The sequence below is a fragment of the Euprymna scolopes genome, chromosome 13 (genome assembly GCF_053919585.1).
Source record: "Euprymna scolopes isolate OS-2025 chromosome 13, ASM5391958v1, whole genome shotgun sequence".
In the NCBI taxonomy this organism is placed as follows: domain Eukaryota; kingdom Metazoa; phylum Mollusca; class Cephalopoda; order Sepiida; family Sepiolidae; genus Euprymna; species Euprymna scolopes.
In genome coordinates, this window is record NC_136494.1 from 7,188,819 (window position 1) to 7,212,530 (window position 23,712).

At 33.4% G+C, this 23,712-nt stretch overlaps 1 protein-coding gene across 4 annotated transcripts in view; it reads right to left on the reverse strand.

Annotated features, from left to right (window-relative positions):
* Positions 1 to 4,199: 4,199 nt before the first annotated feature.
* Positions 4,200 to 23,712, reverse strand: part of LOC145291932 (epidermal growth factor receptor-like) — a 351,994-nt gene continuing 332,481 nt past the window's right edge. The window contains exons 20-27 of one of the 4 annotated variants that reach the window (XM_080137849.1): positions 22,927 to 23,018; positions 21,740 to 21,815; positions 19,925 to 20,071; positions 18,716 to 18,813; positions 16,353 to 16,535; positions 14,251 to 14,467; positions 10,773 to 10,931; positions 4,200 to 4,631 (exon numbers count right to left, since the gene is read on the reverse strand). In XM_080137849.1, coding sequence (XP_079993975.1) covers positions 4,330 to 4,631; positions 10,773 to 10,931; positions 14,251 to 14,467; positions 16,353 to 16,535; positions 18,716 to 18,813; positions 19,925 to 20,071; positions 21,740 to 21,815; positions 22,927 to 23,018 — 1,274 coding nt within the window. In that variant the 3' untranslated portion in view covers positions 4,200 to 4,329. Of the gene's footprint in view, positions 4,632 to 10,763; positions 10,932 to 14,250; positions 14,471 to 16,352; positions 16,536 to 18,715; positions 18,814 to 19,924; positions 20,072 to 21,739; positions 21,816 to 22,926; positions 23,019 to 23,712 lie in introns of all 4 variants that reach the window. The other 3 variants (XM_080137847.1, XM_080137848.1, XM_080137846.1) reach the window with 3 other exon arrangements.

The following is a 23,712-nucleotide window of genomic DNA, read 5'->3' on the forward strand; positions in this document are numbered from 1 at the left end:
AAAACGTAGCTAGTAGACAGACACAAGTATCTCTTATTAGTATAGAATTTTTGTAATGTTTGGGTGATTATCAAAGAGCGAAATAATGGCCACCTACAGTTTATTAACAAGAACATAGGAATATGTATTTACATAAAACGGTAGTGCCAGTTCTGTGAATACTAGTAAACCGGCCATTGCAGACTATTACCGCAACTGATTAGACACGCATCAAAATAGTTCATTGTAAAAAAGATGTTAGCCGTTCTGCATATTTTCATATAATATTCTAATATATATATATATATATATATATATATATATATGACTAAAACAGACCAATTAAAATGATGATTAAAAAATAAAAAATTAAAGGTTAGCTAACCAGGTTTCGTTCCTTGCTCAGAGCTAAATCGAGGAAAATACGATAAAAAAAAATCGTCATGAATATGGCGGGGGGGGGGTGAATATATATATATATATATATATATATATATATATATATATATTTTTTTTTAATATTTTCCTCGACTTAGCTCTGTTGAGTGAGGAACAAAACCTGATTAGCTAACCTTTATTTTCATTTGTTATTTTATTATCATCATCTTAATTGGTCTGTATTTAGCCATAATTAAATTTTGTACCCCCCCTCCCAAATTTTCTTATATATATATTAATTATATATATATATATTAATCATATGAAAATGAACTTCATCAAATCGGAACCGAGTCAACATCAAGACAGCAATCATTGTACACACATAGAGCCCAAAACATTTTCCGTAACAATCATGAATAAAAGTCACATTTATTCATTTTTTTTTCTCAAATATACGTATGTTCCACTTCCGGTTATAAACAGATAAGTATCGGTTGAAGAGAGCTTGATATGGGAACCTAAAACGGTTCCCTATTATCAGGTTTGAAACCGATGGTATCGGCTGTGACGTCTCTAACGTGCTTTCGAACGTCATCCAAGTCTCTGACGTGATCGTCTTCTCTAACGTGTTCTTTCTCCTTTTCATAATCTTTTCTATATCAGTGACGTCATTTCGCATGCATTTGCATATGCACATCCACGCTCTGTTACAATTTTATAAGAATTCATCCAATCTGGTGGAGTAACAAGTTCAGAGCTGTGTTACTTAAGGTAACGTCACTAGGAGAAGGTGTCCCATCCCCCGTATGAGCTAGTGTGTAGCCGTGTCGAGAGGATCTTATTTGGGCTTAAAATACTGTTATTTTGAATATTTGTTCAGGGTTTGCTTGTAGGATGAAACATCCTTAAGTCAGGTTATCTTGTAGAAAGAGACCTTAGACAATCAAGGATGGGGTCTCGTAGGTAATGTGTGTGTGTGTGTGTATGTGTGTGCAAAATTTGCAAATCATCTGGTTCACTCATTATCAGAACAGATACTACACTTTGCCAAGAGGCCAAAGACATAAGAAACATCTTCATCTCACTGAACGAACGGAGAGCAATGATCTATTTTTGCATGTCAGATTGGTACGGGCCCAAAAAGGGATATACAAGTGTTGACAGTTAGGAAAACTCCACCAAAATTTGGCACGACTATATAAAAGTATTTTTTTTTACAAATCTTTTGGAAGTCATTGTGTTCATGGAAGACCCTTTTTCTTTTTAAATCAATTTTGGCTTTTCGTATTTTTAACAAAGATAAAAATAAAACAAAAAATATTATATTCATGTCTTGGGATTATATATAATTGTTTTGTACATTTCATATTACCTTTAAAAAAAAAACAATGGCATGGGATTTATTTAAACCTTATTTTAAAAAGTGCTCATTGTTTTATTAATATCAGAACTGATACAGTTCTTTAATCATCCCACAGGTCACAACATTACACAGAGTTTCATACTGCTATAAGATACAACTAGCTACTACTATGGAGGAGTGTTTATTTGAATTCAAATAAATAGACCTTAACCAAAACAGCAGCTGATGATTGTCTCTAATGTTGCTTGAATACTTGTGTAATGTTGTAATTAGATGAACTGTATGTATTCATGATTATTATTCTCAATGTCTTCCTTTTTTTTTTGCAGACTGTTATCCTCATCTTCATAGCCGATGTTTCACCACATTTCAGCCAACTCATCCTCTGGCCTTCTTCGAATTGCAAACTGCGACAGGATAGGAATACTGAGTCTTGTATTAATAACTGTATCCCCAGTAATTACTGCCTTCCATAGTTGTCATCTCATCACGTTTTTGGCGAACAACAACTATGGAAGGCAGTAATTTACTGAGGATACAGTTATTAATACAAGACTCAGTATTCCTATCCCGTTGCAGTTAGTTACCTGAAGAAGGCCAAAGGATGAGTTGGCCGAAACGTGGTGAAACAACAACAACTATGAAGATGAAGATAACAGTCTATGAAAAATGAATATACAAATTATGAAACCTCATCTCAAAGGATTCTAAAAAATAAAACAATTTCTAATATTATTATCAGGTTGGTGCTAAAGGTTTTGACGGTTTATAGAAAAAGAGGTTTTTGAGACCGTTGTAAGTTACTTGATATGCATTGTTATTACTTAAACATATCACCATAATACATTTTTCGTTCAGTTTATTAAAGCATCGTTCATATTTTTCTGCAATCGCCTCATCCATGTTGACCCCCAAAACGACCTTCTTTAGTCAACAAAAAGGGAGTCATCTTCCATCATGATAATGCTCGTCCTCACACAGCACTACTGACCAAAGATCTCCTAGGAGAATTTATTTGCAAAATCTTACCTTATCCTGCATATTCTCCTGACCTAACTCCCTCGTATTTTCATTTATTTCGAGGATTACAAAACCATTTAGATGGCCTTAGGTTAATTTCACTAGAAGAGATTGAACATGAATTAGATCCATATTTCACATAAAAAAAATCTAAACTTTACAAGTGAGACATTTAGAAGCTCCTTGACAGATGGAATCAAGTTATAAATAGCAAAGGTCATTATTGTTATGAAAATAAAGATTTTCAAAAACAGTTGTTCATTTTAAAGATTAAATTTTAAATCAGCAAAATCTTTTGCACCTACTAATTTGTACCTCCCAGTTGATTTTGAAATTACTACCAATTAAACATACATACAAAAAAAAATGAGTATGGCAAAACTACTTGTTATGTATGCGTGAACAGTGAGAAGGATTTTTCGCCAAGAATCCCTCACAAGAGACCTTGTGCCATGCTAGGATATAAAAAAAAATTATGATAAAAAGAGTTGTTCATTTTCAAGATGAAATTTTAAATCGGCAAAACTTTTGCACCGATCTGATATTATATATATTAGTTAGCAATTCTATTTTAGCCCCCCCCCAAAAAAAATTCTCAGAAATTGTTTTAGATTTTGATAGATGAAGCAGAACTGCGTGAGCCCAAGCCAGCCGGCCCTACGATAAAAGTTGCCGATTTGAAATATGTATTCTGGATTTCCAGGAAAAGATAGGCTGAAACTGAGCTGTCCAATTCCTTTGAGTTCCTATCGATATAAACAATTTTTACTGTAAGGTGCGCGTTCACGGAGCTACTCAAGTTTCACACTGAAGATTTCCGAACACCGTGAAAGATGGCAAGAACTGAATTTGAGGCAAGGGATATCTTTCATCTTTTGCGGCCTGAGGAACTCTTGGGGGTGAAACTCAAGTAACCTAGCCAGTGCACATCACATTATACAATGTTATCAATGCTCTGTTTTGGCATTGAGCACTGTTTTCAACTGATATTGTCTTTGAAATAGTAGCATTGCTCTCGTAACATTTTCAACAGTACTATATATATATATATATATATATATATATATAATTTTTATTTTGCTTTGTATAAACATTTATATGTCGCTACACATTCACGAGCATGTTTCGGTCAGCTAGTTACAAGTAACTAGAGACCTCTTCAGGCGATTATGGATTCTACTTTTGTGTAAACAATATCGCCTGAAAAGGTCTCTAGTTACTTGTAGCTAGCTGACCGAAACACGTTCATAAATGTGTAGCAACTTATAAATGCTTGTGCAAAACAAATAAAAAAGTATATTTTGCCCTACTTCGGTATTGAGCACTCCTGTATGAATTTCGTTAAAATTCATTGGTTGCTTCACTTCTGGAAAATATTAACTTGGAATAATTATATATATATATATATATATATATATATATATATATATATATATATATATATATATATATATATCTTTTCTCTTTCGGTTATTTTTTGCTTTAGTTTTACAAAGCCTGATTCTTGGTGGTTTGTCTGTTTCAGTCTTTGATAATGTTCTTTGAAAAAAAGATAATTATTTGTGATGTTAATTCCGACTATTTTCTCACACGGTTGTTTCTGAATTCGGATCGTCAAGCATAAGTGGTTGCAGCTCTCGCCGCGACTTGTCAAGTTTTGAAATGTCATTATAATACGAGACGCCATTGCCCTCTTTCCACGGGAAAATGTCCACGTTCCCTTGACTGGCACCCTTGGATTCATTCTGTTCAAAATACTCGGGGTTTTCCACCGGCACCAACGTGGCGGCTCCCATAATATCCTTCATGATTTCGTTGTCACCCGTGCTCGGCATGGGGTGATACATTTCATCGTTTTGTAGTTGTAAAAGGTGGTCGTTATATGAACCTGAGGAATACAAGAAACGGAAGATTAGAATTGAAATGAGTGAAAAAAAAAAATGGAATAATATAAAAAATTATGTCTTTGAATTTTTGAAATGACGATTAATTATTCATATCATTTGGATTCTTCAGATTAATGTTCTTATCTTGAGTTTTATTTTCACGACTTTTCAGCCGATGTAACCTCCGACCTTCTTCAGGTGTATCTTGTCGAACTCTAGAATCTTTCTGTCGAACTGGTAAATCTGCACATAATTTCGAACAAAACCTTTTATTTAATCCACGGGGGTAACATGCTCTTGTTCCATCAGCCATGACTGCGTAGAAATCCTAAGTAATTCGCTCTTGTATTCTTGAATGTTGCTAGTTCTGAGGATTGGAGAAGAGTGTAACTTACGACTGAATTTTACCAAGTACTTTATCCATTATACGAACCGTGGTGTAATAAATAAAGTACTTGGCAAAATTCGGTTGTAAAGTTATACTCTTCTTGAGGTTGAAGGTTCAATCCTCAGTGTAGGTGACACTCAAAAATACAATTGCGAATTACTTAGGATTTCTATCCAGTTATGGCAGACTGATTGAAAACATGCTACCCCCGTGGATTAAATAATGGGTTGTCTTCAAAATTTTGTGCAGATTCCAGAGTTCAACAAGATACACTTGAAGAAGGTCGACCGAAACGTTGTGAAAATAACATTCAAGATGAGAGCAGTAGTTTGAAGAATCCAAATAAGACGAATAGATTTAAGGAACATTAAACGAAAATGCTTGATATTTGCACCTCTCATTAAATGATATTTGCACCTCTCATTAAACGATATTTGCACCTCATTAAACGATATTTGCACCTCTCATTAAACGATATTTGCACCTCTCATTAAACGATATTTGCACCTCTCATTAGATAATATTTGCACCTCTCATTAAACGATATTTGCACCTCTCATTAAACGATATTTGCACCTCTCATAAAATGATATTTGCACCTCGTTTAATGATATTTGCACCTCTCATTAAATGATATTTGCACCTCTCATTAAATGTATAAATCAATGAAATGGTGAATTTCTAGAGATTTCATTAATTTTTCTTACTCCCTAAAATTGTTTATATTTGTAACTAACCATTTTTTTTCATTCCATGAAAATGTTGATATCTTCACATCCCATTAACTTTTGTAACTTTCCGAAATAGTAAATACATGCACACATCATTGATTCGTGCTATATCCTCAAATTATCAATATCTGTATATACTAGTGATGAGACGAGGAATCGGAATTGGGAATTGAAAAAAAAAAAAAATCAGAACTTTTGGGGACATCAGAATTGGTATTGGTATTGGAAAAAATTGTGCCGATTTTCTGATGCCCAAAACGATTCTTTTTATTGCCTTTATTTTTTGTGTTTGTTTAAAACATAATTTTCCACGGCTTGTATTAATGATAAAATGATAAATATTAATTGATTTTGAACTAGCATTAAAACTAAAATCCACAAGTGTATTTTTACATGCAGGGAAAATATTAGTGTTGGGACGATTAAGCGAAATTTGAATCAGGAATCAAAAAAATCAGAGCTTTTTGGGGTATCAGAATCGGAAAAATTTGAGTCTATTTTCCGATGCCAGAACCGATTCCTTTACTTATCTATTTTATTTGATTTTGTTTTTTATAAAACGTCTTCCATTGCTTGTAGTAGTAATAAAATAATAAATATTTATTGCCTTAAACTTCCAGTAAGACTAAAATCTCTTGATCACCCTCCTCACAAGTGTGTTTTTACGTTTGAGAAAATATAGGTAGATTTAAGATGTGTTTTTACAGTAACCGAAACAACTTTATAGTTAAATATTTAGAGATTTATAAAGAATCGGTACTTGTAGTGGATTCAGGAAAAATATTGGAATCGTCCCATCACTAGAAAATATATAAACACATTATATTGGTTTTTGCAATAATCTGACCCCAAACGCACAAAAACAACTCAATATTAAGAAATTAAAAAATATCTGAACATACTTATAAATTTGTGCAATGATTAATATCTCATCGAAATGGTTTATGTATGAAAATCCCATAAAGGGGAGGTCATCTTCACTCTCATTAATTTCTATAACTCCCCATGAGGTCAAAATCTGAATAAACCTATAAACAATGTTTCTAGAATCAACAAATTGTATGACATGTTGTAGTTTAAAAGAGAGAATTTTCTCCCTTACTTGATTGGTTCTTGATCTTTTGTGGGGGCACCTTGTAATGTAGCTTCTTCAATGATTTAATATTTTAAATATTTGAACTAAGTCATGGGTATATCTACGTCTAGTGTGTGTGTGTGTGTGTGTGTGTGTGTGTGCGTGTATGTGTGTATGCGTGTGTGTGTGTGTGTGTGTGTGTGTGTGTGTGTGTGTGTGTGTGTGTGTTGCATATAGATATCTATAATTATATAAAAGTATACAGTACAATCATGTTGTCACACTGGTTCTTGCCAGATCACCGAAGTTAAGTAACATTGAGCCTGATTTGGGAAGGCTGGGTGGGCGCTGTATGTACCACACTGAGTCGTAGAAATTTCCAGGTTGGTATCTGGGGGTGCATTAATTCACTGGGAGAGATGCCTCCCCAGTTTTTGTTAAGACATGCATCTAGGAGAATGAAACTCTGACGCAAAAACCTGTGGTCACCTGTATGCTCTGTCCTGTGGCAGTCATCTGCACCGACAAAGATTAGCAGTAATACTAAAAAGTATGGTTGGTTCTACACAAAGCCTTCACCACTATAAACAAATAACCTGTGTGGATTTCCGAGCAACTTAATTGTTGTGACAAATCTCATGTAAGAAAGTCCATCATATAAAAGGAACTTTGTGTGTGCCTTGTTCCTTTATGTACATGGCAGTGTTCTTAGATAGGCTTTGTATAGGAATGTCTTTGATAAGTATCGATGATTGATAATTGAAAAATTTGGTGAAAGAAAGGGCAAGCGATTTTGACTAAAATTAACGCTTTATACAGCTTAACATCACACATGCATTTGAAAAGTTTTATTACTGAACAAGCAGAAATGGCTGGCATATAAAATCAACAGTAGGTTCTTTGATATGACAGGGGCGCGTTCGAAATGAATGTTTCTGCTTAGAGCACAGTTGTATCATGATACTTGACTTTTTCATTTTAAACTTTAAGTCAAGCCATTATATAAACATAATTTACAAAACCAATGCAGTTGACGTCAGCAAAGTTAGAAGATGGGCTCGTCAATTTCAGAGTGACGATAGAGATATGAATGACAAAGCACAGCCACCAAAAGTGCATCGAGAATGGTGGTGACTATGTAGAAAAATAAATTCTGGAGCATAAAAGGTTGCTTGTTTTAATGGTCCAATTCCCGTCTTCGTAGCTCTTCATCTTTTTTTTTAGTTAAAAAATAATATGGTGTACTTTTGGAACGAACCTCCTGTGTATATATATATTTCTTCGTTTGCATATTTTAAAACTAAACATTAATTAGCAGTGACTTTTCCAGGGCATTCATCATCATCAAGCTCAAATATCAGCTGACGTGATATTGTAAATAAACACAGACGGAATTTGATGAACGACATTATCATTATTATTGTTTTAATTTTTTTTTTTTAATTTTCTTTTGCAAATTAGTCCACCGGGCAAATTATTCCTTGCTTCTGTAATAATACATATGCAATCTGCATAAATTAAGATATTATATTTAAGCGTATTATACGACCGTTGGGTCACGCCGGGTTGCCAGCTACACACACACACACACACACACACACACACACACACACACACACACACACACACACACACACATATAAGGACAACAAGAGTATGAAATGAAGTCACAAAACTATATATTGGTAGATATAGAATGGATCATTTATGGAATACAAGCAAAAATTTGGGGGATAGAAGGGACTCTTTATGCCAGGGCATTTCGAAGCCTTATTCCCTGTTATTTTGAGCCCCCATTTGTCTGCATCCCTTGCCTTTACACATCCCCTAGTAATTATTATTAACATTATTATTATTAGTAGTAGTAGCAGTAGTAACGGTGGTGTAGGTAGAGGTAGTGGTAGTAGTATTGTTATCACTATTATTATTATTGTTTTGTTTTTACCGCTATCATTATTATTATTATCATTATATTTCATCATTATAATTGCTGTTATTATTATTATCCCCGTAATTATCCCCGTCATTGTTACCATAACCGTTACCATTATCTTCATTTTCATTGTTATTACCATTAACATTGACATTACTTTTATCACATCTATTGGTAAAATTTGTTTATTTTTATTTTATTTTTATCTTTATTATTATTACTATTATTATAATTATCTTTATTATCATTCTCATCACTATAATTACCCTACTATTATTGGTATTATTACCACTTTTATAAGTAGTAAATGTCTCCTTACTTTTCCACCTTGCCAACTATATGTATCCTTAAACCTTTTTCATCAAGTTAAACGCACCCATAGACATTGCCATCCTATTCTCCGACCGCACCCTTATAACCACACTCCATACATCATAACAGAAGAAACTTAAAAATATTACCGCATATTACCTAATCAATATTACCACCTTGTATTTAACCCCCCCCCCCCCCAAATAAAAATTATAGGCGATTTTATAGCCGCTATTTGCCGTTTAGGTTGCACCTGTCAAAAATACTACTCCATAGATAATAGACACCCCACAAACCATTAAAATAAATTACCACGCAGCCACAATATACCCCCAATTTAACCCTAAAACATATACCCCTTAAACTCAACACTATGTTAAAGACTATATACAATGTTATATATCATACTATATATGACAAGCTTCTCCTTTATTTATTTAGAATTCCATAAAGCTTCCCCCAACATTCTATAATTCTTCTTAATCTTTTTCGTCCCTAATGAACCTTACGCTAGATGCCGCATCTTCCCCATGCTACCTGGCACTTTCTCTACTCTTCTGATGAGAAGCATTAGGCTTTGAAATGCCCTGGCATAAAGAGTCCCTTCTATCCCCCAAATTTTGCCTGTATTCCATTATTCAATAAATTATCCATTCTATATCTACCTATATATAGTTTTGTGACTTCATTTCATACTCTTGTTGTCCTACTGTATAAGCTCCAATAATAATTGTTGAGCTTGGCATTATCCAGATAAGTCTCCTAGTGTGGAATTGAACTCTCTCTTTTCTTCTTATGCATTACGCTATATATATATATATATATATTATATATATATATATTATATATATATATATATATATATATATATATATATATATAGTCTGTTTATTATACAATGTGCATACATGTTTCAGTGGAGTCCCAATTCAAGGATACCAATTCATCAGACCAAACAAGGGGCGATATTGTAACGAGAGTCAAGGTTACATTCGTTTTTTATAAAATAATTGAATGTCGTTTACGCTCTGAAAATGGAGTGTATACTTTGTGAATGTAAGCAGTAGAGCATAGAGGTTTTTGAAGGAAGGAAACCAATCTATGCAACTATTATATATATATATATATATTTATATATATATATATATATATATATATATATATATATATATAAAATCAGAAACATCATAGTCCACACTAACCATGAAAGCCACTTGAATCAAGAATTTCTGGTCTGATTGTGGAAATATATCATCTCACATTAAAGTGTATATATATATATATATATATATATATATATATATATATATATATATATATATATATATATATAGATAGATAGATAGATAGATAGATAGATAGAGAGAGAGAGAGAGAGAGAGAATAAACGACAAAAAATTATATTCCAAAATTCATGATGTTGACCATCTTATAATTGTATAAGTCAACTGAATTAAAGGAATAAATTATAAGATGGTCAACATCATTAATTTTTTAACATAACTTTTTGTCATTTATTCTTTATATTGCTCTGTAATTACATTGAGCTTCTTAAATAAGGATTGATATATATATTATAAGAAAATATATTTCTACAGAAATATATTTATATAATATAATATATGTATATATATATATATATATATATATATATATATATATATATTAGAGGAGTCAGAATGAGTAATTGCTCACCTTTCTCACCTATAAGATCCATGTAGGCAGCAGGGTTGGTTGACTTTGGTTGTAAGTAGTCATCTTCATCCACTGGTAGATGCCGAGACGAATGGAATGGTGATGGCATAGGGTGGCGTTTGTTGCTACCAAGATTCAAATGGTTCAGATCCAAACCCTGTAGATCATCTGCAAATCGAGATAAAAACGGACTCCATTAATTGTTGTCCCAGTCTAGCGTGACCCTTCTTAGGGAGAGGCTGACAATCAAACAGAATGACATCTTTTGAAATATAGAATTTGGGATGCTGAAAACGTACACAACACAACTAATTTGTGTAGTAGTAATGAGTTTAGGTAATAATAAAATGACACAGTTAAAAATGGCACATGTCGATAAATAGGAAAAAAATGGCACATGGGAAGAATATTATTGAGAATGACAAAATGAGTTTATCAATACATTTTTAAGAGAAAATTTGGATTTTTTTGATTATTCAGACTTCTGTTCTCATCTTGAGTGCTATTCTCATGGCACAAAGATGTAATGGCGTAATGGATAAAGTACTAGGTTAATTCAATTGTAAGTGACACTCTTCTGGAGGTTGACGGTTCAATCCTTAGTGCCGCTGATGAATTACTTAAAACTTCTACTCCCATGAATTAAATAAGGGGTTCTGTTCCAAACTTCCTGCAGATTCCAGCGTTCGACAAGATACACCTGAAGAATTCGGAGGTTACATCAGCTTACAGTGAGAACAGTAGTCTGAATAATCCAAATAAAACAAATTAAAAAATAATAATTCAATGAAGCTTTAAAATTATGTTTACTTAAGAGAAGCACAAACAGATGGCAACTTGCTTTACACGTTTATATTTTATTTTAGATGAGAAAAAAAGAAACAACATTTATAATAGTTTAAGTTCACAAAGCAAGGGAGATAACTCAGTCCTCTTTAATATCTAAATAAATAAAAAAACAAGTTTTTGTAAGATAATAGTAGTTTCATGAATTAATTAAACAATTTTCAGTATTAATTATCAATTCTTCTAATGGTAATTTAGATTTATGAAAAAAACTAAAACAAAAAAAAAAAAACAATTTTCATTTTTATAGAAATTCCCTCGAGGGTAAAATGATATTTTCTAATCTGACCGACTTCATATCAAATTTTTTTGCCTGGCATCTTGTTTCCCAACTAAAAAGAGATAAATTTGCATTTGTTTTTTGTGCTATGTGCTCGGGTTGTTATTGAAAGAAAAGCCAATATTTAATCTACTCTTATCAAGTCGACATAAAAAAACAAAAACATTTTATTTAAAACCTTGCACAAAATTTGCTATTTTTATATTTTGAATAGAAAGACAATCTCATTCTAACATTCAAAACAAAGCAAGGGAGATAACTCAGTCCACTTTAACATCTAAATAAATAAAAAAACAAGATTGTGTGAGTTAATAGTAGTTTCATGAATGAATTAATTAAACAATAATTTTCAGTATTATCAATTCTTCTAATGGTAATTTAGATTTATGAAAAAAAAAACCAAAAAAAACAAAAAACAGTTTTCATTTTTACAGAAATTCTCCCGAGGGTAAAAAATCTGATCGATGTCATATCGATTTTTTTCTGGCATCTTGTTTCCTCACTAAAAAGAGACAAATTTGTACGGAGTGTTAGCTCTAAAAGAGCCTCTGGGGTATATACCCAAGAGTTATCGTGAAGTATAGACAAACAAACTTATATAGAAATCAGTTAGTTACAACTTTTCAGAAAGTTTTATAAAAATCCAAGGCATCAATTTTTTTTTTTAATAAGCACAAGTGTCAATTTTAGCCATTTTAATCCGAAAGACACCCCATAGGGTGGGAGGGGCAACTGGAGTTTTCCCGGAAAATCCGTTCTGTTACTTTTTTACTCATATCATGTTTGATGTTTGTGTAAAATTTCAAAAAATTCCAAGGCGTAGTTATTGAGAAAAGTGCAGACGGAGGAACTGACGAACGGACATGGGTGAATTTTGTTGGGGGGGGGGGGGACCAAAAATCAAGTTTTTGTGAGATAAAAGTAGTTCATAAATTGATTAATCTTCTAGAGGTTGATGGTTCAATCCTCAGTGCGGGCGATACAAAGAATGCAATTGCGAACTACTCAAGATTTTAACCCAGTCATGACTAACGGAACGAGAGCATGCTACCCAATGGATGAAATAAAGGGTTCTGTTCGAAATTTGGTACAGATTCCCAAGTTTGACAAGATACATCTAAAAAAAGGTCAGAGGTTACATTGACCAAAATGCTGCGGAAATAACACTCACGATGAAAACAGTTGTCCGAACAGTCTTAATAATAGAAATTATCAATCCTCATCTAAAAAATTCATAAAACACAAAGAGAAAATATTAAAAAGAAAATTATATCTGTAACATGGTGTGGCCATTAATATTCAACTACGTCGCTACAGTTCAAACCTCTCTTAGACCCCCATGCCATCTGGTACTGTCCTAAATGAACAAATAAACAAAAATAAATATATCCGATTCAGCTTTTTTTTTGTTTTAGTAAAAGGCATTTATTACCGTTACTTTCCAAACAATGCTTGCTTCTTGTTTTTTTTTTTTTTTTTACTTTTCTTTTCGTCTGTCATAAGATTAACAAAACCCTGTTGTCTCAACACCAGCTTAAAAGCCTCTCGCTGCCACCACATGTCCATTTCACCAGGCTTGTGTTTTTCTTTCTCCTGACCTCATGCTGGTTTTAGCCAGTCATTTCTCGCCTTCGACTTTACACGGCCATCTTTCCCAGAATGCATTTAGCTTTTCTCTTTCTCTCTAAACCACATTTTTTTTTCTTTTTCGTGTGACTCAAACCCGTGCACACTTGCTTATTTGCATACATGCTCAAACAGCTGCTGCTGCTATTGCGATTCAAGGAAGACAGGGAGTCTGTGAAGGATGAGAGGTGTGGAAGGAGTAAGGAAGTCAGAACACCAGAGTTGATTGGCCAAATAAAGAATTTTGTGGATAAGGACCGTCGTGTGTCTATAGAGATAATAGATGCACAGTTTGATGTCAGTGTGGGAACTGTGCACACAATTATTCATGAGGAAATGCTGTAGATTTGCACAGTTTATCCCAAGAGTGTAGTCCACAAATCTATTCTTGTCCCAGTTTAGCGTGACCCTTTTGAGGGAGGGGCTGATAATCATACAGAATCACATCTTTTGAAATATAGAATTTGCCATCTGTTCTTCAGCTGCTGCTAATATTTGCACACGCTCATACACACACTGTTACATATGTACATTAAAAAAAAATTAAATTAAACCCTAACTCTAATAATAATCCTAACCCTAACCCTAACTCTAATAATAATCCTAACCCTAACTCTAATAATAATAATAATCCTAACCCTAATAATAATCCTAACCCTAACTCTAATAATAATCCTAACCCCTCATCCTATTTTTGTCTTAATTTCACCTTTGTATTATTATGGAGGGATTTACCTCGTTCTTTGGAATACTTGATTGGGTCTGTGCTATATCGTGAGCTGACACTGTCCTCTCGACCCCTGCTTGGTGCCATTTGTCTTTGTTGCCTGGCAGCAGCTGCTGATTCAAGATGACCATACCGTTTCTCTCGGCGCCGATGATCTGGATCCATTTCTTTCTCTGTCCCACACTCTGCCTGGAACAAATCTCCAGCATAGCCAACCAGTGGACCCTGCTGTGGAATAAAAGCACAATAATAATCAAATATAAGTTGAATCAAAGGCATTTAAAGATAGACGTAATTATTATAATTGAGCCTTGTGTCTGTGTATTGATCACTTATAAGCTCATCGTTATGATCCCATTTGATGTACAAGGTGCCTTCAATAAGTTTCTAGACTTTTTTGTTCAGGAATTTAAAATTGTCGTAGACTTTTGAAAATTCAGTATTTTTGGATTCCAAAAATGCAATCTGGACGCGATGACACTTTAGAAGAACGATATGCAATAAAATTCCGTTTTAAATTTGAAAATATGCAGCAGAAACGCATGTAATGCCCCAGAATGCTTTTGGGCCATCTTGCATGAATCAAGCTTCAGCTTTTGAGTGGCATAAGAGATTCAAGGAAGGCAGGGAGTCTGTGAGGGATGATGAGACGTGTGGAAGGAGTAAGGAAGTTAGAACAACAGAGTTAATTGGCCAGATAAAGAATTTCATCGATAAGGACCGTCGTGTTTCTATAAAGACAATAGATGCACAGTTTGATGTCAGTGTGGGAACATTACACACAATTATTCATGAGGAACTGAAGATTCAGAAGGTTTGCACAGTTTATCCCAAGAGTGTAGTCCACAAATCCATTCTTTTCACAGATTATTTGACCAAGATGGACATCAAGACAGTTCCTCACTCTTTCTATAGTCCAGACCTTGCTTGCTGTGACTTTTGGTTATTCCCTAAGCTCAAGGAAAACCTTCGAAGTTGTCGCTATGAGACAATTGAGATGAAAGAGGTTGTGAGTAGGGTCATTGACATGTTAACACAAGTGGACTTTCATGGGTCTTCTAGAAGTTGTTGGAATGGTACAAGTGTATTGCAGCCGGAGGAGAATACTTCAAAGGCAACAAGAGTTTATATATGTTTAATATCAAGAAAAGTGCTCACACACACAAAACAAAAGTCTGGAAACTTATTGAAGACACCCCGTAATTATGCAACATTTGATATACTTAAGGTGTTGTATGTTTGGTACAAATATTGTAAGTTTTTTATTTAAATTGGATTAAGCAGCCATAACATATTGGGGAGTGTCAGAGTATTACTACTTGTGTTCCTATCCCAGTTTTTGTGGTAGAAATTTTGGACAAAGTAGGGAATACGGACCCAACCGATGTCAATGCAAAAACAAACAAACAAATGGACACATTTCGAGTGACACTAGTTTTGCCTTGATTCCTGAGTTTATTATACATAAAGATTGCTTCAGTCTAGTAAGATTTGTTTCACTAACCGGGAAAAAATCAATTGTCACTAAATTTTAAAAAAATAATTGAATAAATATTGAATAGTATTAAAAACGTGCACAGAAAAATCACACTATATTTAAAAAAAAAAAATCAATATTGGTTTGAAAAAAATCAATATTGGTTGGAAAATCAATAGCACTCATTCTAATTCAACATTTGCTCGTTTTTAAAACGTCTAGCCCCTACATATTTTTGACTTGACAAAGTAAAAACTTTTTTAGAATTCAAGAAAACAAATTTTGTTAATGGCACAAACAAATTTTGTTAACGGCATAAACAAATTTTGTTAACGGCACAAACAAATTTTGTTAACGGCACAAACAAATTTTGTTAACGGCACAAACAAATTTTGTTAACGGCACAAACAAATTTTGTTAACAGCACAAACAAATTTTGTTAACGGCACAAACAAATTTTGTTAACGGCACAAACAAATTTTGTTAACGGCACAAACAAGTTTTGTTAACGGCACAAACAAATTTTGTTAACAGCACAAACAAATTTTGTTAACGGCACAAACAAATTTTGTTAACGGCACAAACAAATTTTGTTAACGGCACAAACAAATTTTGTTAACGGCACAAACAAACCTTTGGATCTTCATTATTGTTGTCGGCAGCATCCTCCTCTTCAGGAGCTTGCGCTGACTGCGGCATCAGGTAGTCCTCGGCTTCCACAATCTTCTCGGGGACATCCGAACTGCCCGCAATCAGATTATGGAACACGTCATTCTTATCGTACGTCATATTTGGTAAACGCATCAGCTTGTCCCCCTAAAAAGTCAATAAAGAAAAATATTTATGAAATGACCAATGAAATAAAATAAAATGATGAGGAAGTGAATTCAACTGCTTAGTCCCTTAAAATAGGGATTATGAGTATATTCATATATATATGACGAATGTATTTTGGTGCCTGAAGAGTAGCTATTTTTGGAATATTTTTAAATTATATAATGTTTAAATTCGCCCAACTGGTTACAAAACAATTGTAACACATGAGAAATACACATGAATAATGTTCTTATTTTATATTTTGTTGTCTTGATTTTTGCGAAAATATATACGTGCTCGCTTATGAAAACTAATAATCATGAAGCTTAATTCAGTCAATTAATATTGACTTTGATTTTATTGGTATATGAACATTACCGAATTTTAATATATAAAAAAATTTTGTTTAAAAAAATATTAATAATACATATTAATAATACACACACACATAATATATATATATATATATATATATATATATATATATATATATATATATTATTATTTGGGGTAAACAGTTACATATGATCGCTACAAATAGCCATCTGTTCCAGTCAAAGAGACTTCATCAGGCGACCTGGAACATCTCGACGCCAAAAAGCGTCGAGAGGTTCCAGGTATCCTGATGAAGTCTCCTTGACCATATGTAACTGTTTACCCCTCTTTGACCATATGTAACTGTTTACCCCAAATAATAAAAAATATTTTGCTCTTTTTATTGAGCACTATTTAACAACCTCGTTGTCTTCATTAGTTCTGACTTTTGAACACCTAAAACCTATATATATATATATATATATATATATATATATATAACTTTGAATAAACAGAAAACATTTTTAGAACACATTAAAGATGCAAAATATTGGACATAACAAGGATTTACTTGCAAGGGGAAAAAACAGGCAATATAACTCTTTCACTCTCTCAAGGATGAACCTGGTATGGTCTAAAATTAATAAGAAATGTTTTAGCTTTAAAAAAAGAAAAAAGAAAGAAATTGGATCGTATTTTCTTCTTTTAATTATGCACCTTAAATGTGTTCTAAAACAGTTTTATCTGTTTATTCAACGTTTTAATGTACCTGCTAATGCTTCCAAGAGCTTTAATACCAATTTCATATATATATATATATATATATATATACATATATATATATATATATATATACATATATATATATATATATATATATATATATATATATATATATATATATATAGAGAGAGAGAGAGAGAGAGAGAGAGAGAGAGAGAATAGCGTGTGTGTTATTTTGCGTGTCACGCTTACATGTTTTTTTCTTCCGAGTGACTGTCGTTAAATTGTTATGACTTTCCATTTCTTGTAATAAATAATTTTAACAAGAATTCTTCATAAGTTTTGTTTTCAGTTTCGATTATAACTTGAAGAACTCAAGTTATACATATTTTTTTTTCGTAAGTTTTGGTTTCGATTCAAGCTGATGCACCCAAGATATATGGATATATTTTTTATTTTTTAAATCAAAACTTTATAATATATAAAGAATCTATAGAAAATTGAGTCTATAATAATATATATTAAATCTGCATAAATTAAATTATCATATTTAAGCGTATTTTATGACCAGGCCACGCTAGGCGTTCCTGCTAGCCTAGATAAATACTTTTGCAGTTTTAACAAAAGAGCTACATTATATCAGGGTGTCTCCATTTACACTGAACATCCACAGATGCCATTTTATTATTCTTTGAAAATTAAGCATCAATATATTATATCTGAAATAGTCTGCTGTGGAATTTCCACAGGTCCCACTAGTTTATATTATTTTATGTGTCTATATAAAATGTTATGAGGAGATATATTTTATGCACTGATTTTCAGGATTTACTTCAACAGTGCTCAATATATGAGTTGAGCTAGTTAGTAAGTTATGAAAGCATATGACGGTTAAGCTACACAGAATCTTCTGTGTTTCATCCCCATAAGGAATCGCCAGGCTAAAATGTATGAAATTAATGTTACATAATTGGGTTCATTTTTATTCCTGCCCTGATTGGTTAGCTAGCTAAAATAAAAATCACACGAAATACTGATAATATGAATTCCTGGCATTTTTTTTTTTTTTTTGCCAATAGAGAGAAGTGACATTGATGTGCGATTATTTTGAACTTATAAGAAATAGTTGAACCACTACTCACTTCAATTACGAGGTAACGTCCAGGATCACGGGACATTTTGGCAAATTCCCCAGCCAATTCTTTAAATGATGGACGGCTCTCAGCATCCAGCATCCAACCTAAAATAAAAGAAATAGATGCCATTTTATTATTCTTTGAAAATTAAACAGAAATTCGAGCTGATACAAATGATTCCATCTTTTCTTGATATTTTAATAAGATAGACTGCTTAAAAAAACCGACTCATCTCAGATGATAGAAAATAGTTTTCGTGATTTCCCAGTTTCACTCTTGTATTTAAAATTGCTCATAAAAAGAAAATAAACAAAATGGCAAATAAAGTTTTCTATGAACTTACGTGTTAAGTAAAAAAAAAAAGATGAATAGTACACCAAAAATTATGCAAATATATCTAGTATTTTTGTTAAAGAAAAACAAAACAAAACTTTTTGTCAAAATCACTTGGTGGCCATTTTCGGTATTCATTAAGGTCAACAGCCAAGGGACATAATGCAAACTTCAGGGTCGTGCAACAAGGGGGTGCTAGGGGTTCCTAAGCACCTCTCCCTCTTACTCCTGTTTAAAACAGTATCCTTTTTAGAAGATGTATTATAGATCTGTGCCCCACAGAGATACGTTTTTTTTCACTTGACATTAAAATGTTCTCTGCACGTCACTGGATGTACGGCATAATCACGTTGACACATCGGTTCCCACTGGATCACCGAAGTTAAGCAACATTGAGCCTGGTCAGTATTAAATGGGTGACCATTTGGGACTTCCAGGTGCTGCATGTGCTCTCTGCTTATCTCGGCATTGTTTCCAGTCGTCCTGGACTTCTCCTTGCCACTGGACTCAAGCAGTGCCCGATTCAGGAGGGGTGTGGTTGTGGTTGCGCCACTCTTGCCTCACAATTACACGCGCAACTGCCCCTACAGGGGGTATCCTTTGTCTTTCAAGACTGAACGGAGGCATTGCAAGCGACATCGCTGGCAAACTTTAATTCAAGCAAAGAAAGAGTCAAAAAAGCTCCCTTTCCGCATGTTAAGAATGGCTTTCTAAATTTGGACGGGGATTTTGTAAAAACAAAAATATTGGATGAATTTGTGTAAATTTTGCTGTATGGTCTTTTTTTTTTTTTTCTGACTCCTGTACCCTGTGATTTTTTATGTTCATATCCTATGCTAAGAGTGAATCTCATATTATGTTTCGATTGCAACAGATACTCACACTTGATCATGATCATGTAGACATCGATTGTGCACATGCTCGGTTGTGGAAGACGTTCACCTTTCTCCAACAGATCAGGCACATGGGGAGCTCTCACGGACTCGTATGGCCGTTGGCCATAGGTAAACAATTCCCAGACTGTAACTCCTAAAACAAACAAAACAAATGTCAACTTTAATGTAGAATGCAAGTACAGTGTTACATTGTTAAAAATACACAACAAAACATGATCGCACTGTCAGCAAAGCTCAAACTTCTGTCCCATCACCACAATGTTGCATGTCTGTGCTTCTTTTACAAATACATTAATGGAATTTTTTTTTTTTTTTTTTTTTTACACAGTGATCACCACTTATCAAGGCCCGGAAGCCACTCAGGGATAAGGGTTATTGCAAGTACATTACGTTAGCGTGGAGATTTGATAAAGTGTTTACTTAAGGGAGCGGATCATTAGGAATTTGTTAACATTGGACTTGAAGACATGTGCCCCGGTGAACCCATAGCACTTGTGTCCCTTTAACATATATACCCTATGACTAATCCGACAAGCAGCACAATCCCACCCCTTAACTGTTGAGGTCTCTAGATGCCAGAAAGTCTTTTACTCTAATATATAATAATAATACTCTTTCTTTGGACTGCTAGATTTTGGAATTCCTTCCCTGTTTCCCACTTCCCTTACTGGGTGTTTAAATGTAATGCAAACAGACATCTCACTGCTCAACTCCCCGCATATTTCCCTGTAGATATGGTCCCAAATAATAGCCCCTTACGTCCAAGTGGCAATACACCTTGTTTGGGATGAACAACACAACTCTATTCTGATATTGCTTCTCGCCGTATCTTCTTCGGATCAGTTGAAATATGCAATAGTTGATCTAAAAGTTGGTTTTGGTTCAGTTATGGATTGGTGTAAGAAATGGTTTGTTTCGTTTAATCCTGTTAAGACTCAGCTATTGTCTTTCACTCGTAGGCGTATCCCTTTTCTTCTGGAGATTCTTATGGATGGCTCTGTTCTCGATGAAAAATCGACCCTAAAACTTCTTTGTCTTTCTTTCTCGTCAAATCTTTCTTGGAGTCCATATATTAAATCCTTTGCTTTCTTTTTGCTTCTCGTAAAATCGATTCTCTCTATCCCTCTAAACAGTTTCTCACACCTGAGGCTATTCGCTATCTCTTCAATTCTACTATCAAACCATGCTAGGAGTATTTTTCTCATATTTGGACTGGTGAATCTCTGTCCCATTTGAAGGTTATTGATAAATTTCAGAGGCCTTCATAACAGGTTGACCCCAAGCTAATACTATTCATTATAACTGCAATAACAACGTTAAATATTCGACTATGATTACAGTAGAACCCCGGGATACAGTAACAAAAATAAAGTACAATATATAATGCACATGTATATAATCAAATAACATCATAAATAACACCATAAGGCGGGACAAATGCCGTAACCAGGGGCCGAAAAAGCATTGTATTCCACACCGTAACCTGAAAACAAAATCGTATCCCGGGGGTCTATTGTATTTGATGAAAACCCTGTCTGTAACAAAATGTCTTTCTTTTTTTCGTAGGAGTCACCACTTATCAAGATCCGAAGGCCACTCAAGGATAATGATTTACGGGGGTAGTGATCATAGATTGAAGTTCAGCCGAGCGCCTGCCATGAAAATAATGATAGAGTAGAGAAAGACTAGCCATGTTTCTTCTATGAGAAAAAGGTAGAAGAGAGGAGAAAAGGACATTGCCCACTAGATTACGAAGTCATATTTTTTTTTACAAAATGTCGAGTAAGAAAAATATGCATACCATAACTCCAGACGTCACTTTTGTGCGTGAAAATTCGATGCTGAATACATTCGAGGGCCAACCATTTGATGGGCATCTAGCAAAGGAGCAAAACAAAAAAAACAAAAAAATGAAAATGAAAATGCAATCGCATTTTGGAAGAACGAAGTGTTTATTTAGAGTTACACTTAAAAAAAAAGTACAGAAAAGTCTTTATGATGTATCTACTCGTCACGGAAAGAAGATGTCATATTCCAAAAAATTATGCAAATTGATCAAGTTTTTTTTTTTTTTTTTTTGTTTAAGAAAATCAAAATTTATGATAAAGCAAGATGTAAGATTTTAGCCGGCCATGTTGAATAAATAAAAGTGAGACAACTCAATTCGACCTACAGAGATCAAAATCGGCCTCATTAATTAGTATCATTTAGTATCAAAATTGCTAAAAATCGTAAATTGTTATTTTCTTAGTTAAAAAATAGATATATATACTTAATCAATATACATGATTTTTGGACTATGAAATCTTGGTACTTGTACAGTTTAGTCAAGACACAAAAAAATGAAAATATCGAAAAAAATTTAAATTGTATGTATCCGTTATGGGACGAAGTTATCCGAAAAAAATTCACTTAATTTCATCAAGTAGTTTTTTTTTTTTTTTTTTTTTTTTTTTTTTTTACAGCGAATAAACAATTTGTTATGATACCGAGCAAAATGTTCGATTTTTAGGAAGAAAAGCTAGTATTAGAGATGGGGAGGGGTGTCAGCGCGTTAACTGGAGTTATCTCCCTTTGTTATTTCTAAAATTCAAACAATTTTTTTAAAATCCAAGATGGCCGCCTTTAACGCGCTCTCATAAAAACGTGTTTTTCCGCTGTAAAAAAAAAAAACTACTTGATGAAATTAATTGAAATTTTTTTGGGAGAACTTCGTTCCATAACCGATACGCACAATATAGCCCTTTTTCGATATTTTCATTTTTTAATGTCTTGACTAAACTGTACAAGTACCGAAATCATCGTTCCGTGACGTCAAAGATTTTTTTTGTATTTTATTTAACGATCAATAAGAGTTCTTTTTCAATTAAACGTTGAACTTCGTTTTTTTTTTTTTTGTTTTTTTTTTTAATTTAAAATTTTATTTCATGATTGTCCTTCTTAGGAAAATATAGATTTCACAGTAACATTATTCCAAATCAAGATTACCTTGCCCCCAGCTGCAATGTATTCTTCCTCGTTGTAATCCAATAATTTGGCCAATCCAAAATCAGTTATTCGTACATGACTCGGAGTTTGCACTGGAATATCAAACAAGATGATGATGATGACAATAATAATAACAACAACAATAATAAATAATAATAATAAATGATGATGATGACAACAATAACAATCAATAATACTAATACTACTAGTAATAATAATAACAGTAATAATAATAATATTGGAGTACATCAGAGAACTGTCTTGTTGTGAACTGCCAGAATCTTGCAGAAAATGCTTGGAGACTGAAAAAAAAAAGATACCGATAGCCTATGGTTATTGTTATGATCCGCCTCCCAGCATAAAATCGGTAATAACAACAGGAAAACACAAAATGTGAAGAAGAAGAAGATGATGATAATGATAATGATGATGATGATGATGATAATAATAATCATCATCATCGTCATGAGTGTACGGAATGATACCAATGAACTTTAAAAGAATGAGAGAGATAGGAATCAGAGGGATGGCCGAAAAAATACAACACATTTCAATAACGAAAAAACTTAAGAAATATTAAGAAAAACCCTTGAATATGGAGACCAACACCACACATAAACTACACACAAAGTGGACAGAGAAACGACTACAGATGCAAAACACAAAGTAACATCTGATGAAAACTGAAACTTTATAAATGGAAAACTGCGCCCACCTTTTTTCATGTGAATGTCACCATAAACAGGCACCACACCAAATAATGGGGGTCAAGGAGGAGGTGAAGAT